The sequence below is a fragment of the Mauremys reevesii genome, linkage group 22 (genome assembly GCF_016161935.1).
Source record: "Mauremys reevesii isolate NIE-2019 linkage group 22, ASM1616193v1, whole genome shotgun sequence".
Taxonomy (NCBI): Eukaryota; Metazoa; Chordata; order Testudines; family Geoemydidae; genus Mauremys; species Mauremys reevesii.
In genome coordinates, this window is record NC_052644.1 from 18,958,846 (window position 1) to 18,973,763 (window position 14,918).

Genomic DNA, 14,918 nt, shown 5'->3' on the forward strand with positions numbered 1-14,918 from the left:
GGAGGAGGGGCTGGGGGAGGGGAGGGCAGGGCGGGGGTGTTTGGGAGGAGAGGGGGGCTGTGGGGGAGGGGAGGGCAGGGGGGTTATGTTTGCAGTGGGGAGAGAGATCCATTCTCCAGGGCGCTGCCCCCCCTACATGCTTTCTAACCTCAGCCCCCCTCCCCCCCCAGCCCCCGTGCGGGATGCAGATAAGCCGGGGGGCGCCGGGCACGGCCCGGGCACACGGCTGCGAACAATGTGCTGACCCGGCCGGAGCCCAGCCCGGGGCTGATAAGCTCTGGCTGTTTACACTGAGATGGCAACAACCAGGCGGGCGGCTCCCACCCGGCCTGGCAGGACAGAGCAGCCCGAGGGGGCAAAGGGGGGGGGCGCTGCGCTCAGGGACTGCGGGGGGGGGATCCCCATAGAACCAGCCCCCGCTCCCCACCCCAGAGCGGGCCGCAGCGGCTGATCTACCCAGCTCCAAAGCGCTACCCTCCCTCAGAAACCTTTATAACTAACCCAGCCCCCGAGCAGGGACAGAAACCTCCCCTACCTGGACCCCGTCCGCTTTCTGAGCTCCGTGCAGGCCCTTTAAATCACCACCCGCCCGCCAGCAGCAGGGAGGAGACTGGATCAGGGTGAGATATTTTTGTGCCCAGCCTGTGGAACTCCTGGCCGCAGGATTCTCAGCGAGGGCAGGAGCTCAGTATCCAGGTGAATTATTCCATAATCGCGCAGGGGGGGCGGGGGTGTCTCATGCCGTTCCTCCACAGCAGCAGATGCCGGTGGCTGCTGGAGGCCGGATGCCACGCTAGATGGGCCCATTGGCATGTAGTTTCATGCGGCAAGAGGGCTGCAACCAGAGTCTGAGGCAGGGCTGGAGGCTGTGATGTCTGTATGCAGGGGAGTTGGGCGAGGGAGTGTTGGGTTTAAAGGTGAATCCCCCGTGATCTGCAGTACAGAGGCAATGACACACAACGCAGGGCAGGTCCCATACAGCAGGAGGTAGGATGGCTCAGCCAGGGGACTGTGGATGGTGGCAGAACCCGGCCCGGATACCCACGCCGGCCCGGATCGGACTTGGGATGGAGCCAGAACCCGGACTGGAGCCCGACGCCGGCCCGGATCGGACTCGGGATGGAGCCAGAACCCGGACTGGAGCCCCGCGCCGGCCCGGATCGGACTCGGGATGGAGCCAGAACCCGGACTGGAGCCCCGCGCCGGCCCTGATCAGAGTCGGGATGGAGGCGGAACCCGGACTGGAGCCTCGCGCCGGCTCGGATCGGAGTTGGGATAGAGGCAGAACCCGGACTGGAGCCCAAACCCGGACTGGAGCCCCGCGCCGGCCCGGATCGGACTCTCACACCACCGCCTTCTGCTGCTGCTGGTCCCCCACCAGCAGGGTGAAGCTGCTGCGCCTCCAGCCCCTGATCTTGCGGCCCCGGCAGCGGTAGGCCAGGTAGCTCCCGGCCAGGCCCAGCACCCCGGCACCCAGCAGGGACAGCCCCAGCACCCCCAGCACCAAGCTCTGGGCGTCCCGGGCGTAGGCCACGGCCGTCACCGCCACCCCGATCAGCGCCGCCACCACGCTGAAGGGCAGGAGGCAGCTGTGGCAGGCGCCTTCCACGCCGCCCGTCGTCGTGCTCACCAGACGTGGGTCCGGGCACAGCTGGATCTGGACCTCCTCCGTGCCCACGTTCACTGTCACGCGGTCGGACGGCGCCGGGGGGGCAGACATGGCAGGCGGGGGAGGGTGGGGGCGAGCTCCTATCTGGGGAGAGAGAAGCGGAGGGAGACGGGGGTTGGGGTTATGGGAACCGAGTTACAAACCCAGACGCCTGCCCAAAGACCCTACAAAAATGTTGCTCCCCCCGCCCCCCGCCCACCGCAAGGCACCAAAAGGCAGCTTGTGCCTTTAAACAAAGAATTGGCTTGGAGGACCCTACAAAAATACCCCTCCCCCCCAAGCAGAGTGTAACGTGGCCCTGCCCCGACCACACCCCCGATCTGCCCCCTATGGGCCCTGGAGGGCAGGGATTAGCCACAGTGCAGGGCGCCCCAGCCACCCCCCAGTCTGGGAGTGGGAGGAAGGTGCGTGTGGGTCAGAAGGCTCCTGCACGGCAGAGCGGCCATGGGGCGGCCAGGTTTCTGAGGCAGGCGCCGGGGACCTGTGAGGCCCGCCGGGGAGGCGATGGCAGGGGAACCAGGCCCAGGGAGTCCTGCAAAGCCAGCTCTAGAAGCCGCAAGGGGAAGTGTTGGGGCGGACGGGGCAGTGGGGGGTCACCTGTCTTGGGGGGCATGGGTATGAGCCAGAGTGTGGGTGGGCTGCATTCCAGCTGGGGGGCAGGGCGGGGCCGGGGCAGCAGGCCAGCTGTGCGGTGCGCTCCAGATGTGCAGGGGGTCCCAGCTGGGGGGCAGGATGGGGCTGGGGCGGCAGGCCAGCTGTGCGGTGCGCTCCAGATGTGCAGGGGGTCCCAGCTGGGGGGCAGGGCGGGGCCGGGGCGGCAGGCCAGCTGTGCGGTGCGCTCCAGATGTGCAGGGGGTCCCAGCTGGGGGGCAGGATGGGGCCGGGGCAACAGGCCAGCTGTGCGGTGCGCTCCAGATGTGCAGGGGGTCCCAGCTGGGGGGCAGGGCGGGGCCGGGGCAGCAGGCCAGCTGTGCGGTGCGCTCCAGATGTGCAGGGGGTCCCAGCTGGGGGGCAGGGCGCGGCCGGGGCGGCAGGCCAGCTGTGCGGCGCACTCTAGGTGCGCAGGGCAGCCCAGCCGGGGGGCAGGGTGGGGGGCAGGTTGCCATTCCAGATGTGCTGGGCGTGGCAGATGTGTGGCAGGTGCAGCATGATGTCCCAGCCGTGGGGCACAGGCCAGATACCAGGCGGGGGCCCCCCAATGGGCTCCTCTCCCCACTGCCCCCGATTTCTCCTTTACCCTCCAGCATCCAGCCCCCCACTGCCCACCCCGAATGCTGCCAGGCTCTGCCCTGGGCCCCCATGGGGCAGGGGGGGTCGCACGTCCTTTCCTCGCCTTACCTCACAGCTGCCCGGGGCCGCGGCCTTTTGAGCGCTTGGGTTCTTCACTTCTTTTTCCTCTTCCATGTTCCCTCCGTCCTCCTTACCCTGCCCTCTGCCCCCTGCTCCAGCCCTTCGCACCTTCTTTCTGCTTCTCTTTCTTTCTCTCTTTCTTTCTTTCTCTCTTTCTTTCTTTCTCTCTCTGTCCCCGTCCCAGGCTCCGTCTCGCCCTTATCTGCCTGGCAGGAGTGCAATAATTTTGTTTTCTTTTTAATATAACCCTGGCCAAGAACCCGGCCCCCCCCCCCCCCCGCCTCTTGGCAAGTGGCGTCTCGACTCGGCAGATGAAATGATAAGAAGCCAATTAGCCAGTTCCTTTGCTGGGCGGCCAGCGCCACATGGGGACTGGGTCGCGCCCACCCGGCTCCCCCCACCCCGATGGCTACAGATACACAGACACAGAGCAGGGACCAGCCCCTCCAGCAGGGGGCGGCAGACACACACACGCACACACAAATTACAAGCACCCAGTGTATGCACATACACACAACTTCCTTATAAACACAACCCCACCACCAGCCATACACACGACTCCCCTCCACAATGTCTATACACACATACAATTTATCCCGCCACACAGAATTCCCAGACACCCCTCACCACACACACACACACACACACACACACACACACACACACACACACACACACACACACACACACACACACACACACACACACACACACACACACACACACACACACCAGGGCATATCCCCTCCAGCAAGGGGCAGCAGGGACAGAGGGACACACACACAGCACTGCTTCACAAATACACACTGTGACAGCACATGTAACCCAGCCACACACATGTGGCCAGCCCCTCCACCACCACACACTCCTGTCCCAAACCCACACACCCCACGCATATGTCAACACACTAGAGGGGTGTGGCTGGTGTGGGAATCTGGGCTGCCGCTGTGTCTCATGGGAGTTGTAGTTCTGTGTCCCTAACATCCCCATTCCTGCAAATAGGGCCCGTTCCCTCAGCTGGACTCCATCTCCCATGATGCACCATGGCTTCCTCAAACGGTTCAGCTTCTGCAATGCCTCATGGGAGTTGTAGTTCAGTGACCCTGATATCTCCATTTTCCCCTAAGGGCTGCTCCTCAGTGGGAGTCCGTCTCCCATGATGCGCTGTGGCCTCCTCCCTCAGCTCAGCTGCTGCAAAGCCTCATGGGAGTTGTAGTTCTGTGGCTCTAACATCCGCATTCCTGCCGTAGGCCGCATTCCGTCAGCTGGACTCCATCTCCCATGATGCACCGCAGCCTCCATCATGAGACGGGCGGATTTTCCATCACCTGGCATCTTCACAGCAGGACTAAATGTCATTCTAAGAGAGCCCCTCTAGCTCAGCCATCAGATATGGCCTGGAAGCAGCCATCACTGAGTGAAAAGCTCTGGCCTGGGTTACAGGAAGACAGAAACAGCCAGACTGGGTTAGACCTGAGGCCCATCTACCCTGGTATCCTGGCACCAACAGTGGCCAGCACTGGATGCGTCAGAGGGCTCTAGGAACCCTGCAGAGGCAGATCTGGGGCAAGTGGTTAGAGAATGGGACGGACTGGGAGCCAGGATGCCTGGGTTCTATCCCTGTCTCTGGGAGGGGAGAGGGGACTAGTGGTTAGAGCAGGAGGGCTGGGCGCCTGGACGCCTGGGTTCTATGCCCAGCTCTGGGAGGGGGCTGGGATCTAGTGGTAAGGGCAGGGGTGTGGGGGCTGCGAGCCAGGATTCCTGGGTTCTGTTTCCAGCTTGGGGGGTTACAAGGTGCAGAGCTTTACATCACTGCTGGTACTCAGGAGCCCGGCCTCTGCTCATCCCTCAGTGCTGGGGTCCCAGAGAGTCATTTAGCTCCCTGGCTCCTCAGGACACTTCGACCCAGAGGCCTGCGGGAAGTAGGGATCAGCGAGCTGTGGGTTCCCCCAGTCCCATCGACTCGTGATTCTGTCCCCTTTCTGCCCTCACCCCCACCCCCCATGATACGGAGCCATCCCTGTCCCTGACAGATCAACCGCGACACTAATGCCGCTTTGCTGACAGATCTGACCCACCAAAGCCGATTGAGCATATGGCACAAGGCACAGAGCGGCTATAATTAGCTGAGGCCCATTGTAATTAGCCACCGAGGGGCACATGAAACAGCTCTGGGAGGGGAGTGGGGTCTAGTGGTTAGAGCAGGGGGGGTGCTGGGAGCCAGGACTCATCTCTCTACAAACACCTCTATCCACCCATCCACCTTATCTATCTACCCCCAGCCACCCTCTCTACCTATCTTCATACACACCCAGCATCTCTTTATCTAGCTAAACTAAGTTACAAAAACCCTCCTGCGTTTTAAAAGAGCAAATTGTAGTGGGAATCAAAGTCAGGACTCCTGGGTTCTCTCCCTGGCCCTGGGAGGGAAGTGGGGTCTAGTGGTTAGAGCAGGCGGGCTGGGACCAGGACTCCGAGGTTCTCTCCCCAGCTCTGGGAGGGTGTGACAGGATCCATGGGGTACAACCTGGAACTGGGGTACCGCTGTGCCCCCTTAAGTCTCCAGCCCGGCTGTCTCTCCCAATGCTTTGCTAGTGACCCCCAGCAAACCCCTCCAGGCGCTGTGATCGCTCAGCACCACAGCATGGGGAGCCCCACACCCATGAATGCTCCCAGAGCCACTCGTGAATCACACCGAGAAAGGCCCCAGCCAAATCCCCCCGGCTCCCAGCCTGCACCCGGGTCAGAAGCCTGGCCAGGCGGCCCCTCCCTCAATGTGGAGAGGACAATGCGCCTGCCTTTGTAACCGGAGCTGAGATTCCCCCAAGCACTTTCCCCAAAACACAGGGCGTTAGGGGAAATAGAAAACGGGTATTAACAACAGAGAGCTGGATTGTAAGCAGTTATAAGTGGTAGGCACAGCAGGTCACAGAGAGTTATCAAAGAAAATAAAAGCTCTGCCCCCAGGCGAAATCTTTAACCTTCCTACACGAGGCAGCGTTTCGATCGAGCAATTCTCTCAGCCCCCTGGATGTTACAGTTCTTAAGACACAGGCCTCTCCCTTAAGCAGGGGGCTGGGAGCCAGGACTCCTGGGCTTGCCGAGGGGACTGGGGTGGATAGAGGGGTTTGTATGGGCATAGATAGATAGATAGATAGATAGATAGAGGGGGTGGATGGGGACAGATAGAGGGGGTGGATAGAGGGGGATGGATTGGGATAGATAGATTAGATGGGGTGTTGGGGTAGATAGAGAGGGTGGCTGGGGAGAGATAGATAAAGGGGTGTTGGGGTAGATGGGTGTGTATGGGGATGGGTCGATAGAGGGGTGGCTGGGCTGGGGGAGATAGAGGGGTGGCTGGGGGAGATGGAGGGTTTGTTTAGGGGCGGGTCGATAGAGGGGGTGGCTGGGGTGGCTGGGCTGGGGAGATAGAGGGGTGGCTGGGGAAGATGGATGTGATGGATGGTGTAGATAGATAGAAGGGTTTGTTTGGGTGGCTGGGTGTACCTGGGCTGGGGGGAGATAGAGGGGGTGGCTGGGGGTAGATACGGGGGTGGCTGGGAGTGGCTGAGGGGAGATGGAGGGGGTGGCTGGTGTAGACAGAGGGGTTTGTTCAGGGGTGGGGAGATACGGGGGTGGCTGGGCTAGGGGAGATGGAGGGGGTGGCTGGGGGTGGCTGGGCTGGGGGGAGATACGGAGGGTGTCTGGGGGTACCTGGGCTGGGGGTGATAACAGCCATGGGAGGCGGCGAAGCCCGCACGGAGGTGGGCGCACAAGGGCAGCGGCCGACAATTCGCCAAGTGGCTCTGAGCTGCCAATCTCCCTTTAATAGCTAAAGAGCTTCTCATCCCCTGGCCGAAAATGTGCTCAGCGCTCCTGAAATAGCCTCGTGTGTGTGTGTCCGGGGTGTGTGTGTCCGGGGTGTGTGTGTGTCTATCAGAGCCCCCCCCACCTTCCCAGGGAGTCTATATAAGCAGGGGAGCGCGAGGGCTCGGGAGAGAGGAGACAGAGCCAGCGAATCAACCTCCAAGTGCCAGGGATCAGGGCGGAGGCTCGGGGCGCTAGGCGGGGATCAGGGCGGAGGCTCGGGGCGCTAGGCCGGGGATCAGGGCGGAGGCTCGGGGCGCTAGGCCGGGGATCGGGGCGCTAGGCCAGGGCAGAGGATCGGGGCTCTAGGCGGAGGATCGCGCTAGGCCGAGGATCAGGGCGGAGGCTCGGGGCGCCATGGGGAACAGTAAAAGCGGGGCGCTGTCCAAGGAGATCCTGGAGGACCTGAAACTCAACACCAAGTACACGGAGGACGAGCTGTGCAAGTGGTACGAGAGCTTCCAGAAGCAGTGCCCGGACGGGCGCATCAGCCGGGCCGAGTTCGAGAAGATCTACGGCAACTTCTTCCCCAACTCGGACCCCAAGGTCTACGCCCGGCACGTCTTCCGCAGCTTCGACACCAACGACGACGGGACGCTGGACTTCCGGGAGTACATCATCGCCCTGCACCTCACCTCCTCCGGCAAGACCAACCTCAAGCTGGAGTGGGCCTTCTCCCTCTTCGACGTCGACCGCAACGGGGAGATCAGCAAGAGCGAGGTGCTGGAGATCATCACGGTGAGTCCGGGGCAAGGGGGGCGTGCTGCGAGCTTCCCCGCAGCAGTGCCCTGAGGGGGTGCGGCGAGCTTCCCCGTAGCAGTGCCTTGAGGGGGTGCGGCAAGCTTCCCCGTAGCAGTGCCTTGAGGGGGTGCTGTGAGCCTCCCCACAGCAGTGCCCTGGGGGGGTGCTGTGAGCTTCCCCACAGCAGTGCCCTGAGGGGGTGCTGTGAGCTTCCCCACAGCAGTGCCTTGAGGGGGTGCTGTGAGCCTCCCCACAGCAGTGCCCTGAGGGGGTGCTGTGAGCTTCCCCACAGCAGTGCCCTGAGGGGGTGCTGTGAGCTTCTCTGAAGCAGTGCCCTGAGGGGGTGCTGTGAGCTTCCCCAAAGCAGTGCCCTGAGGGGGTGCTGTGAGCTTCCCCACAGCAGTGCCCTGAGGGGGTGCTGTGAGCTTCCCCAAAGCAGTGCCCTGAGGGGGTGCTGTGAGCTTCTCTGAAGCAGTGGCCTGAGGGAGTGCTGTGAGCCTCCTCATGGCAGTACCCTGAGGGGGGTGCCACGAGCTTCCCCACAGCAGTGCCCTGAGGGAGTGCTGCGAGCTTCCCCACAGCAGTGCCCTGGGGATGGGGGAACAATGTGAGTGCTCCCACAGCAGTGTCTTGTAGGGATTTCAGCCCCAGAAGGGCCGGGGGTGGTGGTGAAACAAGGCGTGCTGCAAGCTTCCTTCCCAGCAGTGCCCTGAGGAGGGGTAGATGCGCAGGCTTGCCCAGCACCCTGAGAAGATTCCCGGTGCTCATCGAGCCAGAAACTTTTTCCCCATCTCCACCCACAATTCCCCCTCGTGGCAAATGAAACCGATTCCTGCTTGTTCTCCCCGCCGGGGTAACCAGCTCCCTCACCAGCATCACGGCCTGTCCTCAGGGGCTCCCCTCTCTCTCCCCCGAGGCTGGGCTCCCCCGCTGAACCCGTCACCGCCCGTGTCTGACGCTTCCGTTAACGGAGGCCGGGCCGACGCAGCGTCACAACGGGCCCATTTACCCCGGTATCCCGCCTGCTCCGGGTCCCCCCCGGCCCATCTAGCCGGCTGTCAGCCCCCCGCTCCCAAGAGGCACCGGGAACACGCCTGCCGCCAGCCCATTTGGCGGAGTGGGGAAGGGCCCCAGGGCTGCCTGACCCCCGGGCAGGTGGCGGGATGACGCCGGGCAGCATGACAGTGGATTAGCCCCGATCAAGGTTTGCGTAGTTCGCAAATGGCATTAGCCGCCCCTGCTGGGATCCCCCCCCCCCCGCCCAAAATCCTGTTACGCTAATTTCCCTGGGCTGAGCCTCTTGGTTGCCAGCCGCCCGCCCGAATGGAGGCTGAAAGCGGCTTGGCCGAAAGCAGCCCCCACCCCCCCGTTAATTTCCTCAGGGTGGCCTCACCCGGCCCTTGCAGAGCTGCTGCGCGGGGGCCGGGGCGGTATCGGGGCAGAACGTAACAGGCCTTAAGCTGGATTTGCCACCGCAAAGAGGAGGAGGAGGAAGGCGGGGGGTGGGGGGGGACAGTGGCTTTGAGACGAGAGACGTCACTCTAAAAACAAGCGGGACCATTCCCAGAGGGGGCCATAGCCTCAGTGACGGTGGCGTTCATGGCACCCAAGGGGCCTGGACGTGAGGGCAGCAGGGGCTGAGTAAATGATTCATTCCTCTCTGGAGAGAGAATCCAGGAGTCCTGGCTCCCAGCCCCCCCCGCTCTGACCACTAGACCCCACTCCCCTCCCAGAGCCGGGGACGGAACCCAGGAGTCCTGGCTCCCAGCCCCCCCCTGCTCTAACCACCAGACCCCACTCCCCTCCCAGAGCCAGGGATGGAACCCAGGAGTCCTGGCTCCCAGCCCCCCGCTCTAACCACTAGACCCTACTCCCCTCCCAGAGCCAGGGATGGAACCCAGGAGTCCTGGCTCCCAGCCCCCCACTCTAACCACTAGACCCCACTCCCTTCCCAGAGCCAGGGATGGAACCCAGGAGTCCTGGCTCCCAGTAGCTCCCCTGCTCTAACCACCAGCCTCGCCCCTCCCAAAGCCGGGGATAGGGCCTGTATTGCAATCTATGGGTTGAATGCCCCCTAGTGGCCAAAACCTCCCTTTGCTGCTGATCCACCCTCCTCCCACCTCCACCAGCCTATGCTGGGCTAGCGTCTTGCATCTGAAGTCAATCTGAATGGCACATCGGAATTGTTCTCCCTTGGGACCGGATCAGGGTGGGGTGGGCAGCTGTTATCCTGACCTAATGTCTATGGCGGGCCTGGGGAACTCCCTGCTACTGGATTTCAGAGAGGCTAAAAGATGGCTAAGATTCTTTATATATATATAAAAGGACGTTTTGGGGAGGGGACGAGACCCGGACGGGTTTAAACCGAGTCGGTAGGAATCTGTCCCCACTCCTGAAGAAACAGGAAGCCACCCTGGAGCTGAGCCGCCATTTAACTTGACCCCAAGCTTTTCCCCCTGTGGGTTTAGATTCGGCCGTTTCCGGAGGGGTTTCGCTCAGCTGCTTTTGGGGTGGGGACGGGGGGTGAGTGTCACCTTCAAAATCGAAAGCCGACTCCCATGTGAAAAAGTCTCTTCCAGTCTTTTTTCTCCCCCCTTCTCCGGGATCTTTCCGGGCTCTGAAAAATCCATTTTTTTGATGAGGAGAAAACAGCAGATGAAATGTGGCCCATCACAACCTCTGAGGCCTTCATAGTGTGTGTGGGGGGATGGGGGGCAGGGCCGCCCAGAGGATTCAGGGGGCCTGGGGTCTTCAGCAGCGGGGGGCCCCCGCCACCGAATTGCCGCCGAAGACCCGGCACTTCGGCGGCGGGTCCCGGGGCGGAAGGACCCCGCTCCAGGAGCCCCGAAAAACTCTCGTGGGGGCCACTGCGGGGTCCAGGGCCTGGAGGGGGGGGCTGGCTTTAAATCACAGCGATTGAAATCACCCACTCTAACACCTCCGTTTCAATCACCGACTTTAACCCGCTTTTCCATCTGTACGTCGGACAGAACTGTTCAAACACGGCGATTTACAGCTCCCGGGTGCCTTTACCCGAGATTTTGTGCGTCTTTTTGCTTCCTAGCAGGGTCTGCTGCACGTTTATTTAAGCACCTAGGTAGCTTAATCTTGTCAGGTTCTTATTCATTGTACTTTTTTAGTATGGGAGGAACCGGTGACTCTCAGCTTTCGTTTTAAAAGGGAAAATTGAATCGTTTAAATAGCAGAATTTTAAAAATTCTGATTTAAACTTTAAAAAACAAAATTTTTCAAATAAAGACCAAAAATCATTGGTTTTTATCCCTCCTGGTTCTGCTCCTGCAAGGCAGGGTTAACCAGCAACCCACCAGCAAAGTCTCATGTATTCAGAACAAAAGCTGGTGTCCGAACCGCTCCCCCTCCCATCTGATCCCAAATTACCCGGCTACTGGTGGCATCTGATCAGCTAATGCCTCGCCTAGCACGTATTCACCCTCACCCCCCCCTCACCAGCTGGGCTCTCTGATCCCCTGTAAATCGGGGATTAGCCCTACGCTGCAATGGACACGAACCTAGAGTGGGATCAGAGGGTAAGATAAAGAGTCACCTGCTTGTTAATAGCAGGAGGAGGGGAAAATATGTGGATGGTCAGTGGAACTACCTGCCACTTGATTTTGCTGAGAAGGTGACAGGGAGGCAAAACACTGGGGGCCTTGGGGTGGAGGTTCTTGGCTAGGGGGCAGGTGTTTCTGAGGACCAGGCTAGTGGCCAGGGGAGGATCTTTGGGTGGGAGGATGAGTCTCACCAGGCACGGGTGGGGATGCAGGACTAGGGACCTTGGAAATGGATCAGAAACCGCCTCTGGGAAACAGCTGCCTCCACAGAGTGGATGGGGGGGCTTTGCTGATTGGAATGCAGGGGTGTTTGGGACTCATGGCAGACGGCGAAGAGAAAGTGTCGGCATCCATCCACCAACCCCAACACGTATCCCTCCATCCATCCACCGACCCCTCCATCCACCCCGCCCTCCATCCACGCACCGACCCCTCCATCCACTCACCCCTCCACCTAGCCCTCCATCCACACCCCCACCCCAACACATATCCCTCCATCCACCAACCCACCCCTCCATCTATCCCTCCATCCATCCACCGACCCCAACACATATCCCTCCATCCACCAACCCACCCCTCCATCCACCCTTCCATCTATCCCTCCATCCACTCACCCCTCCACCTAGCCCTCCATCCATCCACCGACCCCAACACATATCCCTCCATCCACCAACCCACCCCTCCATCTATCCCTCCATCCATCCACCCCTCCACCTAGTCCTCCACCCACCCACCGACCCCTCCAGCCACCCACCCCAACACTTATCCCTCCATCCACCGACCCCTCCATCCACCCCTACACCCATCCCTCTGTGCATCCACCCCCCAACCCATCCACGCCTACACCTATCCCTCCAGCCACCCACCCCTCCGGCTGGGTTAACCCCATTCTTTCCCTGGCAGACAGCTCCCGTCCCCCCCCCCCCCAATCCCTTTCCCAAGCATGGCGGTTCCCAGAGGCTGGGTTAAGCTGCCCTCTGGTCAATCCCAGGGACCCTTTAATCATTTGCAATATTCCTCAGGGCTGGGATTCTATTCGGCGCCCGGCTCAGATTAATCTCCTGAGCCCAGACCGGGGGGAAATCTTAATAATGCCCCCCCCACTGCAGTCAGCTGGGGCTGGCAGCAAGGGCATTAGAGCATCATATGAACACAGCTGAGATGAGGGTCACACGGGCTATGGGGAGTGGGGACGGACACCTTAATAGCCATGGCGGTGGGAGCAGGGGGCTGGGAGCCAGGACTCCTGGGTTCTAGCCCCAGCCGTGGTGGGGAGGTGGGTCTAGTGGTTAGAGGAGTGGAGTTGGGAGTCAGGGCGCCTGGGTTCTCTCCTTGCTCTAGGAGGGCAGTGCAGTCTAGTGGTTAGAGCTGGGGGGGCGGGACGCTGGGAGCCAGGCCCACGCGGTTTGCCGTTCTCAGCCTCGTTGCACTGATTTGGAGAGGGTGGCAGAGCTAACCCCTGCCCCGCCCCCGCCCAAGTTGGAGTGCAGCAATAAACCACCAGCTTCATACACCCACCAGCTGGGAAAACTCAGTGAGATGCGGCCAGCTCTGGGGTGAGGCGGGGGGGCTGGGTTTAGGGGCCCCTTGTGCAGCACGGAGATGCAGCCAGCTCTGGGGTGGGGTGGGGGGGGGTTGGGTATACAGGGCCCCTCGCCCAGCGTGGAGACGCAGCCAGCTCTGGGGTGGGGCACAGCAGATGGGTATAGGGGGCCCCTCGCCCGGCGTGGAGACGCAGCCAGTTCTGGGGTGGGGCACAGCAGATGGGTATAGGGGGCCCCTCGCTCGGCGTGGAGATGCAGCCAGCTCTGGGGTGGGGCACAGCAGTTGGGTATAGGGGGCCCCTCGCCCGGCGCGGAGATGCAGCCAGCTCTGGGGTGGGGCGCGGCTAGATGTCCAACGTCGTGTCTCTGCCCACAGGCAATATTTAAGATGATTCCCCCTGAAGAGCAGAAAATGCTGGCTGAGGACGAAAACACCCCCCAGAAACGAGCCGACAAGCTCTGGCACTACTTCAAAAAGGAGGAAAATGGTAAGGGGTCTGTCAGGCCCCCCTCTCCATCGCCCCATGGCCTAGCCCCACCTTGGCCGGCTCAGAGCTGCGCTGCTCAGACAGCCCAGTGCCCCCATATTGGTATTAATGGTGCCACGCCCCCCCACCATGGCACCTCAGGTCAAACCTTGAAGCCCTTTTAACCTACAACGAACCCCAGCCCTAGAGGGGACAGGCCCCAGGCCCCATTCCCTGCCCTGGGGCCAGAGGGGAGCTGGTGCCCCCTACAGGGGAAGGTCCCTATATTGCACTTTATTAACCCTTCCTCTCCTGTCTCCCTCCATTCCCTCCCCCCCAGACAAAATCGCCGAGGGGGAGTTCATCTCCGGGGTGATGAAGAACGAAGCCATCATGAAGCTGATCCAGTACGAACCCAAGAAATAGGAAGGCCGAGGTCCCGGGCTGGGAAGGGAACAGCAACCTGGAGGGAGAGCAGGCGCCGCTCCCCCGCCGTGTGCATGGAGTGAGCGAGAAAACGAGTGAATGAGAAAACGACGAAACGAATGAATGAAACGAGACGTGTGAGAGGGGCCCGACCCATCTCCAGCCATACGCTGCCATGTCGGTCTTCACCCCTTTCCCCGGGTAGCTGCATCCCTCCTCCTCCTCCTCCAACAGACCATCCGCCGCTTCCAAACAGGCTGTCGTGGGGGGCCTAGGCAGGGGGTACCCCCCCCGAGAACCCCAGGGGGCAGAAAGGAGCAGGGGAAAAGTGTGGGAGGTGAAAGAGAGGATGATGAGAAAGGGAGGATAGGAAGGAGAGAAAGAAAAATGGAGCAATGAAGGAAGGAAAGAGGAGGGATGTAAGAGGAGCGAAGGGAGGAAGGAGAAATGGAGATTTAAAAGGAGAAGGCAGAGAACGGGAAATGAGAGGGGAGAAATGGCTGATGGAAGAGAAGGATCATATAAAGGTGCTGCCAGAGAGGCACTGAGATCGGGGCCCCGTCGGGCCGGGCGCCGCCCAGACACAGAGTCACCGAGATCGGGGCCCCGTCAGGCCGGGCGCCGCCCAGACACAGAGTCGCTGAGATCGGGGCCCCAGGGCGCTGCCCAGACAGCGTGAGAGCCGAGCGTTGAACCCAGGCATCCGGTCTCCTCGTCTAACGCTCCAGCCTCGGCTCCTCAGCAAAACCCCCTCTCAAGTGGCACAAACCAACGACCACAGTGCAGGGCCCTGAAGACGGCTCTGCCTTTCTCCATTTGCGTCTTCTCTTCCTGCCCCCTTGGTCTGATTCCTCCCCTCTCTCCATGGGCCTCCGAGGCAGCTCATTCACCCCCCCGCCCCCACTGAAGCCTGTTTGGAAAACACCCCCCCACCCCCACATTCATGTTGTGTTCTGCAGTTTGTGTTTTTGTCTCGTTTCTTCCCCACCCCCGAGCCAGCGGGATTCCCGGCCCAGCGCTGGTGGGGGTGGCAGGAGGGGAGACAAAGGGCATTTGTCTTACGTTTCTGTACTGGTGTCTGGTTTTCAATAAAGAGCGTTGTGTGTAACCATTCGCCGGCCTCCGGGGGGAGGGAGCAGCCCAGGGGGGAATCGAACCAGCCACCTCCAGCACCAGCCCCTGCTGCAGCTGGCAGGCAGGAGCAGGCACACGGCCTGGCCACTAGAGGCGACACCGAGCGCCCTGCCAGAAGCCCCCCCCCCAGCAGTGAAGTACCACGTGC

The 14,918-nt window shown here is 61.4% G+C and overlaps 2 protein-coding genes across 2 annotated transcripts; one reads left to right on the plus strand and one right to left on the minus strand.

Moving 5' to 3' along the window:
- Positions 1-511: 511 nt before the first annotated feature.
- Positions 512-3,131, minus strand: LOC120388604 (transmembrane protein 100-like). Its single transcript, XM_039510531.1, has 2 exons — positions 3,008-3,131; positions 512-1,753 (listed from the first exon to the last, which is right to left on the minus strand). Exons 1-2 carry the CDS (start codon positions 3,071-3,073, stop codon positions 1,343-1,345), a joined length of 477 nt encoding a protein of 158 aa, XP_039366465.1. The 5' UTR covers positions 3,074-3,131; the 3' UTR covers positions 512-1,342.
- A 3,898-nt stretch (positions 3,132-7,029) lies between these two features.
- Positions 7,030-14,730, plus strand: RCVRN (recoverin). Its single transcript, XM_039510530.1, has 3 exons — positions 7,030-7,624; positions 13,120-13,231; positions 13,551-14,730. Exons 1-3 carry the CDS (start codon positions 7,244-7,246, stop codon positions 13,634-13,636), a joined length of 579 nt encoding a protein of 192 aa, XP_039366464.1. The 5' UTR covers positions 7,030-7,243; the 3' UTR covers positions 13,637-14,730.
- The last annotated feature ends 188 nt before the right edge of the window (positions 14,731-14,918 follow it).

Bases quoted from the DNA above. Each gene is read 5' to 3' on its own strand.
- LOC120388604 (XM_039510531.1), bottom strand. From the start codon at position 3,073: ATGGAAGAGGAAAAAGAAGTGAAGAACCCAAGCGCTCAAAAGGCCGCG. The intron at 1,754-3,007 runs GTAAGGCGAGGA...CTCTCTCCCCAG, and splicing joins CGGCCCCGGGCAGCTGTGAG to ATAGGAGCTCGCCCCCACCC.
- RCVRN (XM_039510530.1), top strand. From the start codon at position 7,244: ATGGGGAACAGTAAAAGCGGGGCGCTGTCCAAGGAGATCCTGGAGGAC. The intron at 7,625-13,119 runs GTGAGTCCGGGG...CTCTGCCCACAG, and splicing joins AGGTGCTGGAGATCATCACG to GCAATATTTAAGATGATTCC. The intron at 13,232-13,550 runs GTAAGGGGTCTG...CCTCCCCCCCAG, and splicing joins CTTCAAAAAGGAGGAAAATG to ACAAAATCGCCGAGGGGGAG.